The sequence below is a fragment of the Pseudophryne corroboree genome, chromosome 10, assembly GCF_028390025.1.
Source record: "Pseudophryne corroboree isolate aPseCor3 chromosome 10, aPseCor3.hap2, whole genome shotgun sequence".
NCBI classification, from domain to species: domain Eukaryota; kingdom Metazoa; phylum Chordata; class Amphibia; order Anura; family Myobatrachidae; genus Pseudophryne; species Pseudophryne corroboree.
The window spans coordinates 4,172,226-4,194,551 of NC_086453.1; the positions used below are offsets into that span (position 1 = coordinate 4,172,226).

At 52.4% G+C, this 22,326-nt stretch overlaps 2 protein-coding genes across 6 annotated transcripts in view; both read left to right on the forward strand.

The window, feature by feature from the left end:
* ERMAP (erythroblast membrane associated protein (Scianna blood group)) overlaps positions 1 to 22,326 on the forward strand; it is a 633,995-nt gene that overhangs the window by 197,786 nt on the left and 413,883 nt on the right. The window lies entirely within an intron of this gene.
* PHC2 (polyhomeotic homolog 2) overlaps positions 1 to 22,326 on the forward strand; it is a 213,943-nt gene that overhangs the window by 183,697 nt on the left and 7,920 nt on the right. For all 4 annotated transcript variants that reach the window (XM_063942027.1, XM_063942026.1, XM_063942028.1 and 1 more), the window contains one exon: positions 10,618 to 10,753. In XM_063942027.1, the coding sequence (XP_063798097.1) occupies positions 10,618 to 10,753 (136 nt within the window). The remainder of the gene's footprint in view (positions 1 to 10,617; positions 10,754 to 22,326) is intronic.

Consider the following 22,326-nt stretch of genomic DNA (forward strand, 5'->3'; position numbering starts at 1 on the left):
GCACATGTTACATCTGCCCCCCCTGCAGTGCACATGGTTTTTCTCTTACGTCCTAGAGGATGCTGGGGACTCCAAAAGGACCATGGGGTATAGACGGGATCCGCAGGAGCTTGGGCACACTAAAAAGACTTTGACTGGGTGTGAACTGGCTCCTCCCTCTATGCCCCTCCTCCAGACCTCAGTTAGACTTTGTGCCCAGGAGTGACTGGACACACACTAGGGGAGCTCTACGGAGTTTCTCTAGAAAAGACTTTGTTAGGTTTTTTTATTTTCAGGGAGCACTGCTGGCTACAGGCTCCCTGCATCGTGGGACTGAGGAGAGAGAAGTCAGACCTACTTCTTAGTTTAAGGGCTCTGCTTCTTAGGCTACTGGACACCATTAGCTCCAGGGGGTTCGATCACTTGGTGCGCCTAGCTGCTTGTTCCCGGAGCCGCGCCGTCACCCCCCTCACAGAAGCCAGAAGAAAGAAGCCGGGTGAGTATTAGAAGAACCGAAGACTTCAGTAACGAGGTACAGCGCAGCGATAGCGCTGCGCTCCATGCTCCCACACACATCACCAACGGCACTCGCAGGGTGCTTGGGGGGAGCGCCCTGGGCAGCAGTTACTGAGGTTATTTAGACTGGCTAAAGGCATATTCGGTGCCCGGGCACCGCATATAATACCCCCCGCCAGTATAAATTTTCAAATTTGAGCGGGACTGAAGCGCGCCGGGAAGGGGCGGGGCTTAGCCGCACAGCTCACCTGCGCCATTTTCTTCTCTCCACATCCGCTGCAGAGACGCTGGCCCGGGACCTCCATGATCCTCACAAGTACAAGGGAGCAAAACGGGTGGGGGGGGGGGGGGGGGCACAGATAATTTGGTGCTTCTCTTATTTCAGCGCCACTGACATATTATTGTGTGTAGTATATAGGCGCTGGGGTGTGAGCTGGCATATTCCCTCTGTGTTTCTCTCTCCAGGCTTCCCTGTAGGCTGTCCCCTTTATTTGGCCAGTGTGAGTGTGGGGGTGTCGGTACTACGTGTCGGCATGTCTGAGGCTGAGTGTTCCTCCCCGGAGGAGGTTACTGGGGGTGCAGAAAAGGGGCTGGAGATGGCTCTGTCGGCACAGCCGACTGCTGATTGGGTTGCTATGTTAAGTACACGTAATGCTAATGTGGCTTTATTGTCTAAGAGGTTGGATAAATCTGATTCTCAGACTCTTACATGGAGAAAATCCATGGAAGATGCTTTGGCTCAGGTGCAGACCCCTCAGGGTCACAAAAACGTTCATTTACCCAGATGGTAGATACAGATGCCGACACGGAATCGGATTCCGATGTCGATTTTAATGAGGCTACTTTACACCCAAGGGTAGTTAAGAGTATTCACTACATGATTGTGGCTATTAAAGATGTTTTACGTCTCTCTGACGAACCTGCTGTTCAGGACACAAGGGTTTGCTTATTTAAAGGGAAAAGACCTGAGGTGAAGTTTCCCCCTCTCATGAAATGAACGCTCTTTGTGAAAAGGCTTGGGAGTCGCCGGACAAGAGGTGTTAGATTCCCAAGAGACTTTTTATGGCTAATCTTTCCCCTCTGATGACAGGGAAAAATGGGAATCGTCTCCCAATGTGGACAAAGCTCTATCCCGTTTGTCCAAGAAGGTGGCGCTTCCATCCCCTGACACTGCTGCTCTCAAGGATCCGGCGGATCGCAAGCTGGAGACGTCTTTGAAGGCCATTTTCGTTAATACTGGTGCATTGCTCAGACCTGCTGTGGCGTCGGTATGGGTGAGTAGTGCTATTGCTAAATGGGCTGATAATTTGGCTTCTGATATGGATACCCTTGATAAAGAAAATATTCTTTTGACTCTTGGTTATGTCAAGGACGCTGCAGATTACCTAAAGGATGCGGCGAGAGATGTGGCCTCTTGGGATCAAGAGCCAATGCCATGGCGGTCTCGGCCAGGAGGGCGCTGTGGATCCATCAATGGAATGCTGATGCCGACTCCAAGAAAAATATGGAAGCTCTCCCCTTCAAAGGTAGTGTCTTGTTTGGTGACGGCCTGGCTGACCTGGTGTCTACCGCGAATGCGGGTAAGTCATCTTTTCTTCCTTATGTTCCCGCACAACAGAAAAAGGCGCCCCATTATCAGATGCAGTCCTTTCGACCTAATAAATACAAGCGAGGTAGGGGCTCGTCCTTCCTCGCTTCAAAGGGTAGAGGAAGGGGAAAGAAGTCGCCTGCAGGATCAGGCACCCAGGAACAAAAGTCCTCCCCCGCCTCTACCAAGTCCACCGCATGACGCTGGGGCTCCCCTGCGGGAGTCCGTGCTGGTGGGGGGCCGTCTCCGAATCTTCAATCAGCCCTGGATCCTTGGGTCTTAGACATAGTGTCCCAAGGGTACAAGCTGGAGTTTCAGGAGATGCGCCGCCCCCCCCCCCCCCTCCCCCCCGCCGCTTTTTCATATCGGCCTTGCCAGTTTCTCTTCCAGAAAGAGAAGTAGTAAATGCTGCGATACAAAAGTTGAGTCAACAGAGGGTCATTGTTCCCGTTCCCCCGTCCCAACGGGGGGAAGGGTTCTATTTGAGCCTCTTTGTCGTACCGAAGCCGGACGGTTCAGTCAGACCGATTCTGAACCTAAAATCCCTCAATCCATACTTGAAAACTTTCAAGTACAAGATGGAATCTCTTCGAGCTGTGATCTCCAGCCTAGAAGGGGGGGAATTTTATGGCGTCAGTCGACATAAAGGATGCCTATTACACGTCCCGATATATCCTCTGCATCAGGCCTTCCTGAGATTTGCGGTGCAGGATTGTCATTACCAATTTCAGACGTTGCCGTTTGGGCTTTCCACGGCCCCGAGGGTTTTCACCAAGGTTATGGCAGAAATGATGGTACTCCTTCGCAAGCGAGGGGTCACAATTATCCCATACATGGACGATCTCCTGATAAAGGTGAGGTCACAGGAACAATTGTTAAAGAATGTGGAACTCTCCCTGACGGTTCTGCAACATCACGGTTGGATTTTAAATTTGCCAAAGTCTCAGTTAATTCCGACGACTCGGCTGCCCTTCCTGGGCATGATCCTAGACACAAAGCTTCAGAGAGTGTTTCTTCCGGAGGACAAAGCTCTAGAAATACAGACCATGGCCAAGGAGCTACTGAGACCGGCAAGAGTGTCGATTCATCAATGCACTCGAGTGCTAGGGAAGATGGTTGCGGCTTACGAAGCCATTCCATTTGGCAGGTTTCATACCCGGGTGTTTCAGTGGGATCTGCTAAACAAATGGTCCGGGTCTCACCTGCACATGCACCGGAAAATAAGTCTATCTTCCAGGGCCAGGATCTCTCTCCTGTGGTGGCTGCAAGGCTCTCACCTTCTAGAGGGATGCCGTTTCGGAATCCAGGACTGGGTCCTGCTGACCACAGATGCAAGTCTCCGAGGCTGGGGCGCAGTCGCACAGGGAAGAAGTTTCCAGGGAAAATGGTCAAGCCAGGAATCTTCTCTCCACATAAATGTTCTCGAGTTAAGAGCCATTTACAACGGCCTCCTGCAAGCGAAGAGTTTTCTTCAGGGTCTTCCTGTCCTGATCCAGTCGGACAACATCACAGCGGTGGCGTACGTAAACCGCCAAGGCGGAACAAGGAGCAGGGCGGCAATGGCGTAGGCCACAAGAATCCTTCGCTGGGCGGAACAGCACGTGAGCGCTCTGTCAGCAGTCTTCCTCCCGGGTGTGGAGTGTGGACAACTGGAAAGCAGACTTCCTCAGCAGACACGATCTCCATCCAGGAGAGTGGGCTCTTCATCAAGAGGTATTTGCAGAAGTGACAAGGCGTTGGGGAATTCCTCCTATAGACATGATGGCGTCTCGCCTCAACAAGAAACTAGTATTGTTCCAGGTCAAGCGACCCCCTAGCCTTTGCGGTGGACGCCATTTTAACTCTGTGGGTGTTTCAGTCGGTGTATGTGTTCCTTCCGCTTCCTCTCATTCCAAAGGTGCTGACGATCGCAAGACGAACAAGGGTTCAGGCAATACTCGTCGCTCCAGATTGGCCACGGAGGGTATCCGGATCTTCAGGAATTACTAGTGGAAGATCCCTGGCCGCTTCCTCTAAGAGAGGACCTGTTACTGCAGCGTCCCTGCATGTTTCCGGACTTACCGCGGCTGCGTTTGACGGCGTGGAAGTTGAACGCCAGATTTTAGCTCGGAAGGGTATTCCCGGGGAAGTCATCCCCACTCTCCTTAAGGCTAGGAAGGATGTCACGGCGAAACATTATCACCGTATTTGGAGAAAATACGTGTCGTGGTGTGAAACCAAATCAGCTCCTGCGGAGGAGTTTCACTTGGGTCGTTTCCTCCATTTTTTGCAGGCAGGCGTGGATGCAGTCCTGAAATTGGGTTCCATCAAAGTGCAGATTTCGGCTTTATCTATTTTCTTTCAAAGGGAATTGGCCGTCCTTCCTGACGTTCAGACTTTCGTGAAGGGAGTGCTGCATATCCATCCTCCATGTGTGCCGCCTGTGGCGCCGTGGAATCTTGAAGTGGTGTTGCAGTTTCTTATGTCTCACTGGTTAGAACCTTTGCGTAAGGTTGAGTTTCTCACTTGGAAAGTGGTCATGCTTTTGGCCTTGGCGTCTGCCAGGCGAGTGTCTGAGTTGGCGGCTTTGTCTCACAAGAGCCCATATTTGATTTTTTATTCGGACAGAGCGGAATTGAGGACTCGTCAACAATTTCTGCCGAAGGTGGTTTCTTCGTTTCACATAAATCAACCTATTGTTGTACCTGTGGCTACGGATGCTGTGGCGGTCCCGAAATATCTTGATGTTGTAAGAGCTTTGAAAATTTATGTCGCCAGAACGGCTCTTACTAGAAAGACAGAGGCTCTGTTTGTCCTGTATGCTTCCAACAAGATTGGAAATCCTGCTTCCAAGCAAACTATTGCACGCTGGATTTGTAATACGATTCAGCACGCTCATTCTTCGGCTGGGCTACCGTTGCCGAAGTCAGTAAAGGCCCATTCTATCAGGAAGGTGGGCTCATCTTGGCCGGCTGCCCGAGGGGTCTCGGCACTGCAACTTTGCCGAGCAGCTACGTGGTCGGGTTCAAACACTTTTGCTAAGTTCTATAAGTTTGATACCCTGGCTGAGGAGGACCTCATGTTTGCTCAGTCGGTGCTGCAGAGTCATCTGCACTCTCCCGCCCACTCTGGAGCTTTGGTATAATCCCCATGGTCCTTTTGGAGTCCCCAGCATCCTCTAGGACGTAAGAGAAAATAGGATTTTAATACTTACCGGTAAATCCTTTTCTCCTAGTCCGTAGAGGATGCTGGGCGCCCATCCCAGTACGTACTGTTACTTGCAGTTGTATTGTTACTGGTTATTTTCGGTTACACGTGGGTTGTGTATCGGTTATATTCAGCTTGTTGCTGTTGTTAGTTCATACTGTTATCTGGTTTCCTGATACTCCGGTTGTGGTGTGGGCTGGTATGTTTCTTGCCCTTTAGTTTAACAAAAATCCTTTTCTCGAAATGTCCGTCTCTCCTGGGCACAGTTCCTATAACCGAGGTCTGGAGGAGGGGCATAGAGGGAGGAGCCAGTTCACACCCAGTCAAAGTCTTTTTAGTGTGCCCAAGCTCCTGCGGATCCCGTCTATACCCCATGGTTCTTTTGGAGTCCCCAGCATCCTCTACGGACTAGGAGAAAAGGATTTACCGGTAGGTATTAAAATCCTATTTTCCCAGTTGCTAAATTTTTGGGTTTGCTAACAGCTCTGAATAGACCCCAAAGTGCAGTAGTTTGTTACTGGGTATTAGGAAATACGTTATCAGCGATTTGCCCCGTAGAGGTGGAACGTAATGAATTGTACTAAAGGGGTTATTCAGAGTTGTTAATAAATGATGTTATGCTGCAGGTGGGGCAGATGTAACGTGCAGAGACAGATTTGGGTGGGGGGTGTACATACTGAAATGTAAATTGCAGTGTAGAAATGAAGCAGCCAATATTTACCCTGCACAGGATGCTAAGAGTAAGTGACCGATAGTCACTATAAGAAGATCAGTACCTACCTCCAGTATCTGACAATGATTTCTGTTTATTGGTTGACACAATAACACACAACGGGGTTTAATAGTGAATGTCATTAATTCAGTAGATTCTGCCTCAGCCCGCTCAGCATACAGGGAGGCGGGAGCCCGGTGCCCACCCAGCATACCATACAGGAAAGTGGGAGCCCGGTGCCCACCCAGCATACCATACAGGAAAGTGGGAGCCCGGTGCCCACCCAGCATACCATACAGGAAAGTGGGAGCACGGTGCCCACCCAGCATACCATACAGGGAGGCGGGAGCCCGGTGCCCACCCAGCATACCATACAGGAAAGTGGGAGCCCGGTGCCCACCCAGCATACCATACAGGGAGGCGGGAGCCCGGTGCCCACCCAGCATACCATACAGGGAGGCGGGAGCCCGGTGCCCGCTCAGCATACCATACAGGAAAGCGGGAGCCTGGTGCCCACCCAGCATACCATACAGGGAGGCGGGAGCCCGGTGCCCACCCAGCATACCATACAGGGAGGTGGGAGCCCGGTGCCCGCTCAGCATATGGGGAGGCAGGAGCCCGGTGCCCACCCAGCATACCATACAGGGAGGCGGGAGCCCGGTGCCCGCCCAGCATAAGGGGAGGCAGGAGCCCGGTGCCCACCCAGCATACCATACAGGGAGGCGGGAGCCCGGTGCCCGCTCAGCATACCATACAGGGAGGTGGGAGCCCGGTGCCCGCTCAGCATACGGGGAGGCGGGAGCCCGGTGCCCACCCAGCATACCATACAGGGAGGCGGGAGCCCGGTGCCCACCCAGCATACCATACAGGGAGGCGGGAGCCCGGTGCCCACCCAGCATACCATACAGGGAGGTGGGAGCCCGGTGCCCGCTCAGCATACGGGGAGGCAGGAGCCCGGTGCCCACCCAGCATACCATACAGGGAGGCGGGAGCCTGTTGCCGCTCAGCATACCATACAGGGAGGCGGGAGCCCGGTGCCCGCCCAGCATAAGGGGAGGCAGGAGCCCGGTGCCCACCCAGCATACCATACAGGGAGGCGGGAGCCCGGTGCCCGCTCAGCATACCATACAGGGAGGTGGGAGCCCGGTGCCCGCTCAGCATACGGGGAGGCGGGAGCCCGGTGCCCACCCAGCATACCATACAGGGAGGCGGGAGCCCGGTGCCCACCCAGCATACCATACAGGGAGGCGGGAGCCCGGTGCCCGCTCAGCATACCATACAGGGAGCCCTGTGCTCGCCCAGCATAAGGGGATGCAGGAGCCCGGTGCCCACCCAGCATACCATACAGGGAGGCGGGAGCCCGGTGCCCACCCAGCATACCATACAGGGAGGCGGGAGCCCGGTGCCCGCTCAGCATACCATACAGGGAGCCCGGTGCCCGCCCAGCATAAGGGGAGGCAGGAGCCCGGTGCCCACCCAGCATACCATACAGGGAGGCGGGAGCCCGGTGCCCGCTCAGCATACCATACAGGGAGGTGGGAGCCCGGTGCCCGCTCAGCATAAGGGGAGGCAGGAGCCCGGTGCCCGCTCAGCATACCATACAGGGAGGTGGGAGCCCGGTGCCCGCTCAGCATACGGGGAGGCGGGAGCCTGGTGCCCACCCAGCATACCATACAGGGAGGCGGGAGCCCCAGTGCCCACTCAGCATACCATACAGGGAGGCTGGAGCCCGGTGCCCACCCAGCATACAATACAGGGAGGCGGGAGCCCAAGTGCCCACCCAGCATACAATACAGGGAGGCGGGAGCCCCAGTGCCCACCCAGCATACAATACAGGGAGGCGGGAGCCCGGTGCCCACCCAGCATACAATACAGGGAGGCGGGAGCCCAAGTGCCCACCCAGCATACAATACAGGGAGGCGGGAGCCCCAGTGCCCACCCAGCATACAATACAGGGAGGCGGGAGCCCGGTGCCCACCCAGCATACAATACAGGGAGGCAAGAGCCTGGTGCCCACCCAGCATAGTGTATGGGGAGACGGGAGCCCCGGGGCCCACCCAGCATAGTGTACGGGGAGGCGGGAGCCCCGGTGCCCACCCAGCATAGTGTACGGGGAGGCGGGAGCCCCGGTGCCCACCCAGCATAGTGTACGGGGAGGCGGGAGCCCCGCTGCCCACCCAGAATAGTGTACGGGGAGCCCCGGTGCCCACCCAGCAGCATAGCATACAGGGAGGTGGGTGCCCATCTAGCATAACTGCGCAGTTGGACTGGGTACCGGTGCCGATCTTGCATAGCGTCCGCGAAGGTGGGTACCGGTGTCCTCCTTGCATAGCGTCCAGGGAGGTAGGTTTCCGGTGCCCTCCTTGCATAGCGTACAGGCAGGCGGGAGAGGCAGTCGCCAGTGTCAGACTGAGCTATGTGAGTGGGTGGTGAGAAGTGAGTGAGCCTCAGCTGCCTGGTTACATCTCTGAGCACCGGATGTTATACCGGAGCCCTCGCCTGTAATATTACATCTCTGAGCCCTCGCCTGTTATACCGGAGCCCGGATCCTGTAATATTACATCTCTGAGCACCGGATGTTATACCGGAGCCCTCGCCTGTAATATTACATCTCTGAGCACCGGAAGTTATACCGGAGCCCTCGCCTGTAATATTACATCTCTGAGCACCGGATGTTCTACCGAAGCCCTCGCCTGTAATATTACATCTCTGAGCACCGGATGTTATACCGGATCCCTCGCCTGTAATATTACATCTCTGAGCACTGGATATTATACCGGAACCCGGATCCTGTAATATTACATCTCTGAGCACCGGATGTTATACCGGATCCCTCGCCTGTAATATTACATCTCTGAGCACCGGATGTCATACCGGAGCCCTCGCCTGTAATATTACATCTCTGAGCACCGGATATTATACCGGAGCCCTCGCCTGTAATATTACATCTCTGAGCACCGGATGTTATACGGATTCCTCGCCTGTAATATTACATCTCTGAGCACCGAATGTTATACCGGAGCCCGGATCCTGTAATATTACATCTCTGAGCACCGGATGTTATACCGGAGCCCGGATCCTGTAATATTACATCTCTGAGCACCGGATGTTATACCGGATCCCTCGCCTGTAATATTACATCTCTGAGCACCAGATTTTATACCGGATCCCTCGCCTGTAATATTACATCTCTGAGCACCAGATGTTATACCGGAGCCCAGATCCTGTAATATTACATCTCTGAGCATCGAATGTTATATCGGAGCCCGGATCCTGTAATATTACATCTCTGAGCACCGGATGTTATACCGGATCCCTCGCCTGTAATATTACATCTCTGCGCACCGGATGTTATACCGGAGCCCATATCCTGTAATATTACATCTCTGAGCATCGGATGTTATACCGGAGCCCGGATCCTGTAATATTACATCTCTGAGCACCGTATGTTATACCGGAGCCCTCGCCTGTAATATTACATCTCAGAGCACCGGATGTTATACCGGATCCCTCGCCTGTAATATTACATCTCTGTGCACCGGATGTTATACCGGATCCCTCGCCTGTAATATTACATCTCTGAGCACCGGATGTTATACCGGAGCCCTCGCCTGTAATATTACATCTCTGAGCACCGGATGTTATACCGGATCCCTCGCCTGTAATATTACATCTCTGAGCACCGGATGTTATACCGGATCCCTCGCCTGTAATATTACATCTCTGAGCACCGGATGTTATACCGGAGCCCTCGCCTGTAATATTACATCTCTGTGCACCGGATGTTATACCTGAGCCCTCGCCTGTAATATTACATCTCTGTGCACCGGATGTTATACCTGATCCCTCGCCTGTAATATTACATCTCTGAGCACCGGATGTTATACCGGATCCCTCGCCTCTAATATTACATCTCTGAGCACCGGATGTTATATCGGATCCCTCGCCTCTAATATTACATCTCTGAGCACCGGATGTTATATCGGATCCCTCGCCTGTAATATTACATCTCTGAGCACCGGATGTTATACCGGAGCCCTCGCCTGTAATATTACATCTCTGAGCACCGGATGTTATACCGGATCCCTCGCCTGTAATATTACATCTCTGAGCACCGGATGTTATACCGGATCCCTCGCCTGTAATATTACATCTCTGAGCACTGGATGTTATACCGGAGCCCTCGCCTGTAATATTACATCTCTGAGCACCGGATGTTATACCGGAGTCCTCGCCTGTAATATAACCTCTCTGAGCACCGGATGTTATACCGGAGCCCGGATCCTGTAATATTACATCTCTGAGCACCAGATGTTATACCGGATCCCTCACCTGTAATATTACATCTCTGAGCACCGGATGTTATACCGGAGCCCTCACCTGTAACATTACATCTCTGAGCACCGGATGTTATACCGGAGCCCTCGCCTGTAATATTACATCTCTGAGCACCGGATGTTATACCGGATCCCTCGCCTGTAATATTACATCTCTGTGCACCAGATGTTATACCGGATCCCTTGCCTCTAATATTACATTGATGAATCTGCTTCTACGTTCCGTCCGTGGTTCTGTTATTTGTATGAAATTATAGCTTTCCTCTTATCTCCTATCTCTGTAATTGTCTGTCCCGCAGGTATAATGTGGGATGCACGAAACGCGTAGGACTGTTCCACCCCGACCGCAGCAAGTTACAGAAACCCGGAGGTCCGAAACAGCGGAGATCACGCAAGGGTGGCCTGCAGAATCTGGGCACAGTTCCCGTGAAGCAGGTACAAGCAGCGCCCTATCTGTATACAGCATCCAGTCCAGTATTACACTGTGACACGGGGACCCTATGTACTAACGCGTTTCTGCCTTCCCTCATGGTGGTGATAAATCAGCCCTTAATCTACAGAACGGAGCGTTACATGTCTGTCGCATTGTCATTTAATGAAAAATATGTATATAATGGCCGGGTGTCCTATTACACTCCAGAGGCTCAAGTTGCACCCGTTCTTATCACTAGGAGGGACACAAGATGGACAGTGAGGGGTCTGGGTCTTGCAGTGTCCCCCCTCCATCGCTGATGACGATATACATTATCCCCAGGTAGAGACGGGGAACCATACACGCCAGCCTTGTGTCTCTGCCCTTGGCATTGTGGTTCTGTGTCCGCAGTCACTGGTTGCGTCATCGGCCATCTGAGTGCGCCTAAGGCTACTCACAGTGGCTGTCTCCATAGCCAGTAAATTTGCGTCGCAAGACACAGACACTGGCCTCGCCGCTCCCAAACGGGGTTATCGCCACCCATTCCCTGACCCCAGACGGCTTAGGGGGCTCTGTCCGAAGACCCCAGATGGCTTAGGGGGCTCTGTCCGATGACCCCAGACGGCTTAGGGGGCTCTGTCCGATGACCCCAGACGGCTTAGGCGGCTCTGTCCGATGACCCCAGACGGCTTAGGGGGCTCTGTCCAATGACGCAGGCCCCACTAGACAGTTCAGTGTACATATGTGACTGAGGGGTCTGGGACTCCAGGTCGACAACAAAAAGGTCGACACACCTTAGGCCGACGCCAATTGGTCGACACACCTTAGGTCGACATGGACAAAAGGTCGACATGGAAAAAGGTCGACATGAGTTTTTTTGGTGTCTTTTTTTCGTAGAGTGACCGGGAACCCCAATTAGTGCACCGCGTCCCCTCGCATGCTTCGGGCATGGTGCCTTCGCTTCGCTCGGCACAGATTACCATTCCAATCTTAGTCCACGTGGATCGTTAAGTATGAAAAGGTACCAAAAAAGAAAAAAATTGTGAAAAACTCATGTCGACGTTTTTCCATGTCGACATTGTTCCTGTCGACCTTTTGTCGATGTCGACCTAAGGTGTGTCGACCTTTTTGTTGTCGACCTGGAGTCCGGATACCGTGACTGAGGCCCATAGCTAGGTGACTGTGACCACAGCCGGGCAGTGCCCGGGGATAAATACGGTAGCAGTATATAGGATCTGATCACGCCGTCGCAGTTCTATGATCCATCCGTCTCGCTGATATTACACCATGATACCAGTATGGTTAGAACCTCAGGCCGGAACGCTGCGATCGCAGCCTGAACCTATCACTTGCCCTCATTTATCAATGAGTGATACATTTCACTGTGAGTGATAAATGGCACCAGCCAATCAGCTCCTAACTGTCATTTTTCAGTGGGGGCGCGGGGGAGGGGGGCATGTTTTACCTTTTGGGTTGTAAATTGCAGCGGAGCCCTTACCAGATTTTCCTGCCCTGGATTCAGCGGATACAATGAATTCTTTCTAACGCTTCCGGTATACAGCAGACATGGGGACAAGGAGCACCCTCGCTTCCTGTAGGATCACCGGCTCTTGTTCTGCATGAATGTAGCAGAAAGAAAGAAGTAATAATGCCACTGTATAGGTCATTGGTACGGCCTCATCTAGAATACTGTATTCAGTTCTGGAGGCCATATCTTCAAAAGGATATTAATACATTAGAAACTGTACAAAGGAGGGCAACTAAAAATAAGATTTTACTCACCGGTAAATCTATTCCTCGTAGTCCGTAGTGGATGCTGGAACTCCGTAAGGACCATGGGGAATAGCGGCTCCGCAGGAGACTGGGCACAACTAAAGAAAGCTTTAGGACTACCTGGTGTGCACTGGCTCCTCCCACTATGACCCTCCTCCAGACCTCAGTTAGGATACTGTGCCCGGAAGAGCTGACACAATAAGGAAGGATTTTGAATCCCGGGTAAGACTCATACCAGCCACACCAATCACACAGTATAACTCGTGATACTATACCCAGTTAACAGTATGAAATATAACTGAGCCTCTCAACAGATGGCTCAACAATAACCCTTTAGTTAGGCAATAACTATAAACAAGTATTGCAGACAATCCGCACCTGGGATGGGCGCCCAGCATCCACTACGGACTACGAGAAATAGATTTACCGGTGAGTAAAATCTTATTTTCTCTAACGTCCTAAGTGGATGCTGAGACTCCGTAAGGACCATGGGGATTATACCAAAGCTCCCAAACGGGCGGGAGAGTGCGGATGACTCTGCAGCACCGAATGAGCAAACTCTAGGTCCTCCTCAGCCAGGGTATCAAACTTGTAGACTCTTGCAAAAATGTTTGAACCCGACCAAGTAACAGCTCGGCAATTTTGTAAAGCCGAGACCCCTCGGGCAGCCGCCCAAGAAGAGCCCACTTTCCTCGTGGAATGGGCTTTTACAGATTTAGGGTGCGGCAGTCCAGCCGCAGAACGTGCAAGTTGAATCATGCTACAGATCCAGCGAGCAATAGTCTGCTTAGAAGCAGGAGCACCCAGCTTGTTGGGTGCATACAGGATAAATAGCGAGTCAGTTTTCCTGACTCCAGCCGTCCTGGAAACATATACTTTTCAGGGCCCTGACTACGTCCAGTAACTTGGAATCCTCCAAGTCCCAAGTAGCCGCAGGCACCACAATAGGTTGGTTCACATGAAAAACTGATACCACCTTAGGAAGGAATTGGGAACGAGTCCTCAATTCCGCCTTATCCATACAAAAAATCAGATCAGGGCTTTTGCATGACAAAGCCGCCAATTCTGACACACGCCTGGCCGACGTCAAGGCCAACAGCATGACCACTTTCCACGTGAGGTATTGTAGCTCCACGGATTTAAGTGGCTCAACCCAATGCGACTTCAGGAAATCCAACACCACGTTGAGATCCCACGGTGCCACTGGAGGCACAAACGGGGGCTGAATATGCAGCACTGCCTTAACAAAAGTCTGAACTTCAGGCAGTGAAGCCAGCTCTATTTTGGAAGAAAATCGATAGAGTCGAAATCTGGACCTTAATGGAACCCAATTTTAGGCCCATAGTCACCCCTGACTGTAGGAAGTGCAGAAATCGACCTAGCTGAAATTCCTCCTTTGGGGCCTTCCTGGCCTCACAGCACGTAACATATTTCCGCCATATGCGGTGATAATGGTTTGCGTTCACTTCTTTCCTAGCTTTAATTAGCGTAGGGATAACTTCCTCCGGAATGCCCTTTTCCTTCAGGATCCGGCGTACAACCGCCATGCCGTCAAACGCAGCCGCGGTACGTCTTGGAACAGACAGGCCCCCTGCTGCAGCAGGTCGTGTCTGAGCGGCAGAGGCCACGGGTCCTCTGAGATCATTTCTTGGAGTTCTGGGTACCAAGCTCTTCTTGGCCAACCCGGAACAATGAGTATCGTTCTTACTCCTCTCCTTCTTATTATTCTCATTACCCTGGGTAAGAGAGGCAAAGAAGGGAACACATACACCGACTGGTACACCCACGGTGTTACCAGAGCGTCCACAGCTATCGCCTGAGGGTCCCTTGACCTGGCGCAATATCTTTGTAGCTTTTTGTTGAGGCGGGACGCCATCATGTCCACCTGTGGCCTTTCCCAATGGTGTACAATCATTTGGAAGACTTCTGGATGAAGTCTCCACTCTCCCGGGTGGAGGCCGTGCCTGCTGAGAAAGTCTGCTTCCCAGTTGTCCACTCCGGGAATGAACACTGCTGACAGTGCTAACACATGATTTTCCGCCCATCGGAGAATCCTTGTGGCTTCTGCCATCGCCATCCTGCTTCTTGTGCCGCCCTGTCTTGTCTGACTGGATCAGCACCGGCCGGTGTTGAAGCAGGGGTCTAGCCTGACTTAGGGCATTGTAAATGGCCCTTAGTTCCAGAATATTTATGTGTAGGGAAGTCTCCTGACTTTTCCATAGTCCTTGGAAGTTTCTTCCCTGTGTGACTGCCCCCCAGCCTCGAAGGCTGGCATCTGTGGTCACCAGGACCCAGTCCTGTATGCCGAATCTGCGGCCCCCTAGAAGATGAGTACTCTGCAGCCACCACAACAGCGACACCCTGGCCCTTGGAGACAGGGTTATCCGCCGATGCATCTGAAGATGCGACCCAGACCACTTGTCCAACAGATCCCACTGGAAGATCCTTGCATGGGACCTGGCGAATGGAATTTCTTCGTAAGAAGCTACCATCCTTCCCAGGGCTCGCGTGCATTGATGCACCGACACCTGTATTTGTATTAGGAGGTCTCTGTCTAGAGACGACAACTCCTTGGACTTCTCCTCCGGGAGAAACCCTTTTTATCCTGTTCTGTGTCCAGAACCATACCCAGGAACAGTAGACGCGTCGTTGGAACCAGCTGCGACTTGGGAATATTCAGAATCCAGCCGTGCTGTTGTAGCACTTCCCGAGATAGTGCTACTCCAACGAACAACTGCTCCCTGGACCTCGCCTTTATAAGGAGATCGTCCAAGTACGGGATAATTATTTCGGCCATTACCTTGGTAAATACCCTCGGTGCCGGGGACAGACCAACGGCAACGTCTGGAATTGGTAATGACAATCTTGTACCACAATTTTGAGGTACTCCTGGTGAAGAGGGTAAATAGGGACATGTAGGTAAGCATCCTTGATGTCCAGTGATACCATGAAATTCTCCAGGCTTGCAATAATCGCCCTGAGCGATTCCATTTTGAACTTGAACCTTCGTATATAAGTGTTCAAGGATTTCAATTTTAGAATGGGTCTCACCGAACCGTCTGGTTTCGGTACCACAACATTCTGGAATAGTAACCCCGTCCTTGTTGAAGGAGGGGTACCTTGATTTCACCTGCTGGAAGTACAGCTTGTGAATTGCCGCCAGTACTACCTCCCTTTCTCCGAGGGCAGCAGGCAAGGCTGATGTGAAGTAACGGCGAGGGGGAGTCGCCTCGAACTCCAGCCTGTATCCCTGTGATACTACTTGCAGAACCTAGGGATCCACCTGTGGGCAAGCCCACTGGTCCCTGAAGTTCCCGAGACGCGCCCCCACCGCACCTGTCTCCACCTGTGGAGCCCCAGTGTCATGCGGTGGACTCAGAGGAAGCGGGGGAAGATTTTTGATCCTGGGAACTGGCTGTCTGGTGCAGCTTTTTCCTTCTTCCCTTGTCTCTGTGCAGAAAGGAAGCGCCTTTGACCCGCTTGCTTTTCTGAAGCCGAAAGGACTGTACCTGAAAATACGGTGCTTTCTTAGGCCGTGAGGAAACCTGAGGTAAAAAATTTTCTTCCGAGCTGTTGCTGTGGATACGAGGTCCCAGAGACCATCCCCAAACAATTCCTCACCCTTATAAGGCAGAATCTCCATGTGCCTTTTATAGGCAGCAGCACCTGTCCACTGCCGGGTTTCTAATACCCTCCTGGCAGAATGGACATTGCATTAATTCTAGATGCCAGCCGGCAAATATCCCTCTGTGCATCCTTCATATAAGACGACGTCTTTAATATGCTCTATGGCCCTCATTCCGAGTTGATCGCTCGGTATTTTTCATCGCATCGCAGTGAAATTCCGCTTAGTACGCATGCGCAATATTCGCACTGCGACTGCGCCAAGTAATTTTACAATGGAGATAGTATTTTTACTCACGGCTTTTTCTTCGCTCCGGCGATCGTAATGTGATTGACAGGAAATGGGTGTTACTGGGCGGAAACAGGCCGTTTTATGGGCGTGCGGGAAAAAACGCTACCGTTTCCGGAAAAAACGCAGGAGTGGCCGGGGAAACGGGGGAGTGTCTGGGCGAACGCTGGGTGTGTTTGTGATGTCAAACCAGGAACGACAAGCACTGAACTGATCGCACAGGCAGAGTAAGTCTGAAGCTACTCTGAAACTGCTAAGTAGTTAGTAATCGCAATATTGCGAATACATCGGTCGCAATTTTAAGAAGCTAAGATTCACTCCCAGTAGGCGGCGGCTTAGCGTGTGTAACTCTGCTAAAATCGCCTTGCGAGCGATCAACTCGGAATGAGGGCCTATGTTAGCAAACTATTATCCCTGTCTAGGGTATTAATATTATCTGACAGGGTATTAGACCACGCTGCAGCAGCACTATTTATGCTGAGGCAAATGCAGGTCTCAGTATAGTACCTGAGTGTGTAAATACAGACTTCAGGATAGCCTCCTGCTTTTTATCAGCAGGCTCCTTCAAAGTGGCCGTATCCCCAGACGGCAGTGCCACCTTTTTTGACAAACGTGTGAGCGCCTTAAACACCCTAGGGGATATCTCCCAACGTGACCTATCCTCTGGCGGGAAAGGGTACGCCATCAGTAACTTTTTAGAAATTACCAGTTTCTTATCGGGGGAACCCACGCTTCTTCACACACTTCATTCACTCATCTGATGGGGGAACAAAACACTGCCTGCTTTTTCTCCCCAAACATAAAACCCCTTTTATGTGGTACTTGGGTTCATGTCAGAAATGTGTAACACATTTTTCATTGCCGAGATCATGCAAGGGATGTTCCTAGTGGATTGTGTATATGTCTCAACCTCGTCGACACTGGAGTCAGACTCCGTGCCGACATCTGTGTCTGCCATCTGAGGTAACGGGCGTTTTTTGAGCCCCTGATGGCCTTTGAGACGCCTGGGCAGGCGCGGGATGAGAAGCCGGCTGTCCCACAGCTGTTACGTCATCCAGCCTTTTATGTAAGGAGTTGACATTGTCGGTTTATACCTTCCACCTATCCATCCACTCTGGTGTCGGCCCCACAGGGGGCGACATCCCATTTATCGGCCTCTGCTCCGCCTCCACGTAACCTTCCTCATCCAACATGTCGACACAGCCGTACCGACACACCGCACACACACAGGGAATGCTCTGACCGAGGACAGGACCCCACAAAGTCCTTTGGGGAGACAGAGAGAGAGTATGCCAGCACACACCAGAGCGCTATATAATGCAGGGATTAACACTATAACTGAGTGATTTTTTCCCCAATAGCTGCTTGTATACACATATTGCGCCTAAATTTAGTGGCCCCCCCCCCCTCTCTTTTTAACCCTTTGAGCCTGAAAACTACAGGGGAGAGCCTGGGGAGCTGTCTACCAGCTGCACTGTGAAGAAAAAATGGCGCCAGTGTGCAGAGGGAGATAGCCCCGCCCCCTTTTCGGCTGACTTTTCTCCCGCTTTTTTCATGGATTCTGGCAGGGGTAATTTATCACATATATAGCCCTGGGGACTATATATTGTGATGATTTACCAGCCAAGGTGTATTACATTGCCCTCAGGGCGCCCCCCCCCCAGCGCCCTGCACCCATCAGTGACCGGAGTGTGAGGTGTGCATGAGGAGCAATGGTGCACAGCTGCAGTGCTGTGCGCTACCTTGTTGAAGACAGAAGTCTTCTGCCGCCGATTTTCCGGAACACTTCTTGCTTCTGGCTCTGTAATAGGGCCGGCGGAGCGGCTCCGGGACCGAACATCGAGGTCGGGTCCTGTGGTCGATCCCTCTGGAGCTAATGGTGTCCAGTAGCCTAAGAAGCCCAAGCTACCACCAGTTAGGTAGGTTCGCTTCTTCTCCCCTTAGTCCCTCGCTGCAGTGAGTCTGTTGCCAGCAGATCTCACTGTAAAATAAAAAACCTAAAATATACTTTCTTTCTAGGAGCTCAGGAGAGCCCCTAGTGTGCATCCAGCTCAGCCGGGCACAAGATTCTAACTGAGGTCTGGAGGAGGGTCATAGTGGGAGGAGCCAGTGCACACCAGGTAGTCCTAAAGCTTTCTTTAGTTGTGCCCAGTCTCCTGCGGAGCCGCTATTCCCCATGGTCCTTACGGAGTCCCAGCATCCACTTAGGACGTCAGAGAAATGGTGCATGGCCTACATCACAAAACATACCCAGAAAGACTAAGAAATCTCAATATGTATAGTTTGGAGCAGAGAAGGGAAAGGGGGGACATGATAGAAACTTTCAAATATATGAAGGGTTTTAACAAAGTCCAGGAGGGAAACATTCTCCAAATGAAGAGAAGCAATAGGACACGAGGACATGCACTGTGACTGGAGGGGGGGAGGTTCAGGGGAAATTTGCGGAAAAATTACTTCACAGAAAGGGTAGTGGACAAGTGGAATAGCCTCCCATCAGAGGTGGTAGAGGCTAAGACAGTAGAGCAATTTAAACATGCATGGGATAGACATAAGGATATCCTTACACAGAAATAAGGATCAAATAAGGTTAGAGATAAAAAATAATATAAAAAAAAGGGGCAAACTGGATGGGCCAAGTGGTTCTTATCTGCCGACACATTCTATGTTTCTATGTATGGGCACCACTACCCTCCTCTATCTGTGCCCGGGGGATTTGGGTGATGGGTATAAGAGAGGGCGTGGTTAGTGCTGGCTGGTCCTTGCTCTGTATATAAACCATACTGTGGTCAGCGACTGGGCATTACTATCCGTAGTCAGCCTCAGCAATAATCCTCCTGGAAATCGCACAGAAGCCTCTGTTCCGGGAGCCGCGGGGCTGGTGTGAAACGGGTGTAAGTTACTAATACCCCTTTCACACAGACATAAATTTCCCGGGTTAAAACACATGAACGCTCATCAACCCGGGAAATTTCTTGGTGTGAAAGGGTACAGGGACAAAAACCCGGGATTTCTGTCCCCGCATTTCAACCCTGCAATCGACCAGGGTTGATCCCGGGATGATCCCTGGACCCTGGACAGTGTGATTGGTGCAGGGACATGTCCCGCCTTCCCGGGTTGCCTATACTGATACTGATTGGCTATTCAGGGCACTTCCTGGTCTTGTGTCTTTTCTGAGACGCCCATTTTCAGAAAATGCAGGGCCATCCCGGGTTCAGTATGAAAGGTGCAGACCCGGGATGTCCCTGCATGAGCCCGTGGCAGAATTCCCGGGTTTTGCCCCTGCATTTCTGGTGTGAAAGGGGTATAAGGGAGCACGAATAAATGTTCTTTTCTTCTGCGGACTCCAACAATTCCAGCCCCCATTCTTCTTCCAGATGGCCTCAGACAGAGACTCTCCGGGCCTCCGTCCCAAACACTCCCGAACTCCCCGGCCCGTCCGCCCTCGCGATCGCTTTATTCATGTTTCTAGGCCCATGTGTGTCTGCTCTGTCAGGAAACTGGAATTAACCACAATAGCTTTGATGTGTGAAATCCAGAATCTCCATCTGGTTCTCCTCCGTGTAATCACCTTGAAGCAACATTAACGCTGAACCTAATCTACGCTTTTATTGATGGAGCAAACTGGAAAGACAGAGAGGAGACTACGTCCGTATGTGGCGGCGCTGCCCCGAGATATATACATCCCAATGTCTGGGATCACGCCTTGTCGTCTGTACATGCAGCACAGTCTGTATTCTATAGCCGAACACTGGAAGGAACAGTCTTCATCCCCCTCCTCCTCTAGTTTACTGTTGTCTCTTATAGCTCACCAGCCCATAGCTCGGCCTTCAACCCCCATAGCTCGGCCTTCAACCCCCATAGCTCGGCCTTCAACCCCCATAGCTCGGCCTTCAACCCCCATAGCTCGGCCATCAGCCCCCATAGCTCGGCCATCAGCCCCCATAGCTCGGCCATCAGCCCGCAGCTCACCAGCCCATAGCTCAGCCATCAGCCCATAGCTCACCCATAGCTCAGCCATCAGCCCCATAGCTCAGCCATCAGCCCATAGCTCACCCATAGCTCAGCCATCAGCCCCATAGCTCAGCCATCAGCCTGCAGCTCACCAGCCCATAGTCCATTATCCCACAGCTGTCCAGCACTCTGTAATTGGTACCTGGTAATCACTGGCTCACATACAGCAGCAATGGACATGATCTCTCTCTGCTATACAAATGTCCTCAGCATCACAGCTCTCACTGGTGGTAAGGATAGAGCAGGGGAGGCCCAACAGCTCTCACTGGTGGTAAGGATAGAGCAGGGGAGGCCCAACAGCTCTCACTGGTGGTAAGGATAGTGCAGGGGAGGCCCAACAGCTCTCACTGGTGGTAAGGATACTGCAGGGGGAGGCCCAACAGCTCTCACTGGTGATAAAGATAGTGCAGGGGAGGCCCAACAGCTCTCATTGGTGGTAAGGATAGTGCAGGGGAGGCCCAACAGCTCTCACTGGTGATATGGATAGTGCAGGGGAGGCCCAACAGCTCTCACTGGTGATAAGGATAGTGCAGGGGAGGCCCAACAGCTCTCACTGGTGATATGGATAGTGCAGGGGAGGCCCAACAGCTCTCACTGGTGATATGGATAGTGCAGGGGAGGCCCAACAGCTGTCACTGGTGATATGGATAGTGCAGGGGAGGCCCAACAGCTCTCACTGGTGATAAGGATAGTGCAGGGAAGGCCCAACAGCTCTCACTGGTGATATGGATAGTGCAGGGGAGGCCCAACAGCTCTCACTGGTGGTAAGGATAGTGCAGGGGAGGCCCAACAGCTCTCACTGGTGATATGGATAGTGCAGGGGAGGCCCAACAGCTCTCACTGGTGATACGGATAGTGCAGGGGAGGCCCAACAGCTCTCACTGGTGATAAGGATAGTGCAGGGGAGGCCCAACAGCTCTCACTGGTGGTAAGGATAGTGCAGGGGAGGCCCAACAGCTCTCACTGGTGGTAAGGATAGTGCAGGGGAGGCCCAACAGCTCTCACTGGTGATATGGATAGTGCAGGGGGAGGCCCAACAGCTCTCACTGGTGATATGGATAGTGCAGGGGGAGGCCCAACAGCTCTCACTGGTGGTAAGAATAGTGCAGGGGAGGCCCAACAGCTCTCACTGGTGGTAAGAATAGTGCAGGGGAGGCCCAACAGCTCTCACTGGTGATATGGATAGTGCAGGGGAGGCCCAACAGCTGTCACTGGTGATATGGATAGTGCAGGGGAGGCCCAACAGCTCTCACTGGTGGTAAGAATAGTGCAGGGGAGGCCCAACAGCTCTCACTGGTGATAAGAATAGTGCAGGGGATGCCCAACAGCTCTCACTGGTGGTAAGAATAGTGCAGGGGAGGCCCAACAGCTCTCACTGGTGATATGGATAGTGCAGGGGGAGGCCCAACAGCTGTCACTGGTGATATGGATAGTGCAGGGGAGGCCCAACAGCTCTCACTGGTGGTAAGAATAGTGCAGGGGAGGCCCAACAGCTCTCACTGGTGGTAAGAATAGTGCAGGGGATGCCCAACAGCTCTCACTGGTGGTAAGGATAGTGTAGGGGAGGCCCAACAGCTGTCACTGGTGATATGGATAGTGCAGGGGAGGCCCAACAGCTCTCACTGGTGATATGGATAGTGCAGGGGAGGCCCAACAGCTCTCACTGGTGATAAGGATAGTGCAGGGGAGGCCCAACAGCTCTCACTGGTGATATGGATAGTGCAGGGGGAGGCCCAACAGCTCTCACTGGTGGTAAGGATAGTGCAGGGGGAGGCCCAACAGCTCTCACTGGTGGTAAGGATAGTGCAGGGGAGGCCCAACAGCTCTCACTGGTGGTAAGGATAGTGCAGGGGAGGCCCAACAGCTCTCACTGGTGATATGGATAGTGCAGGGGGAGGC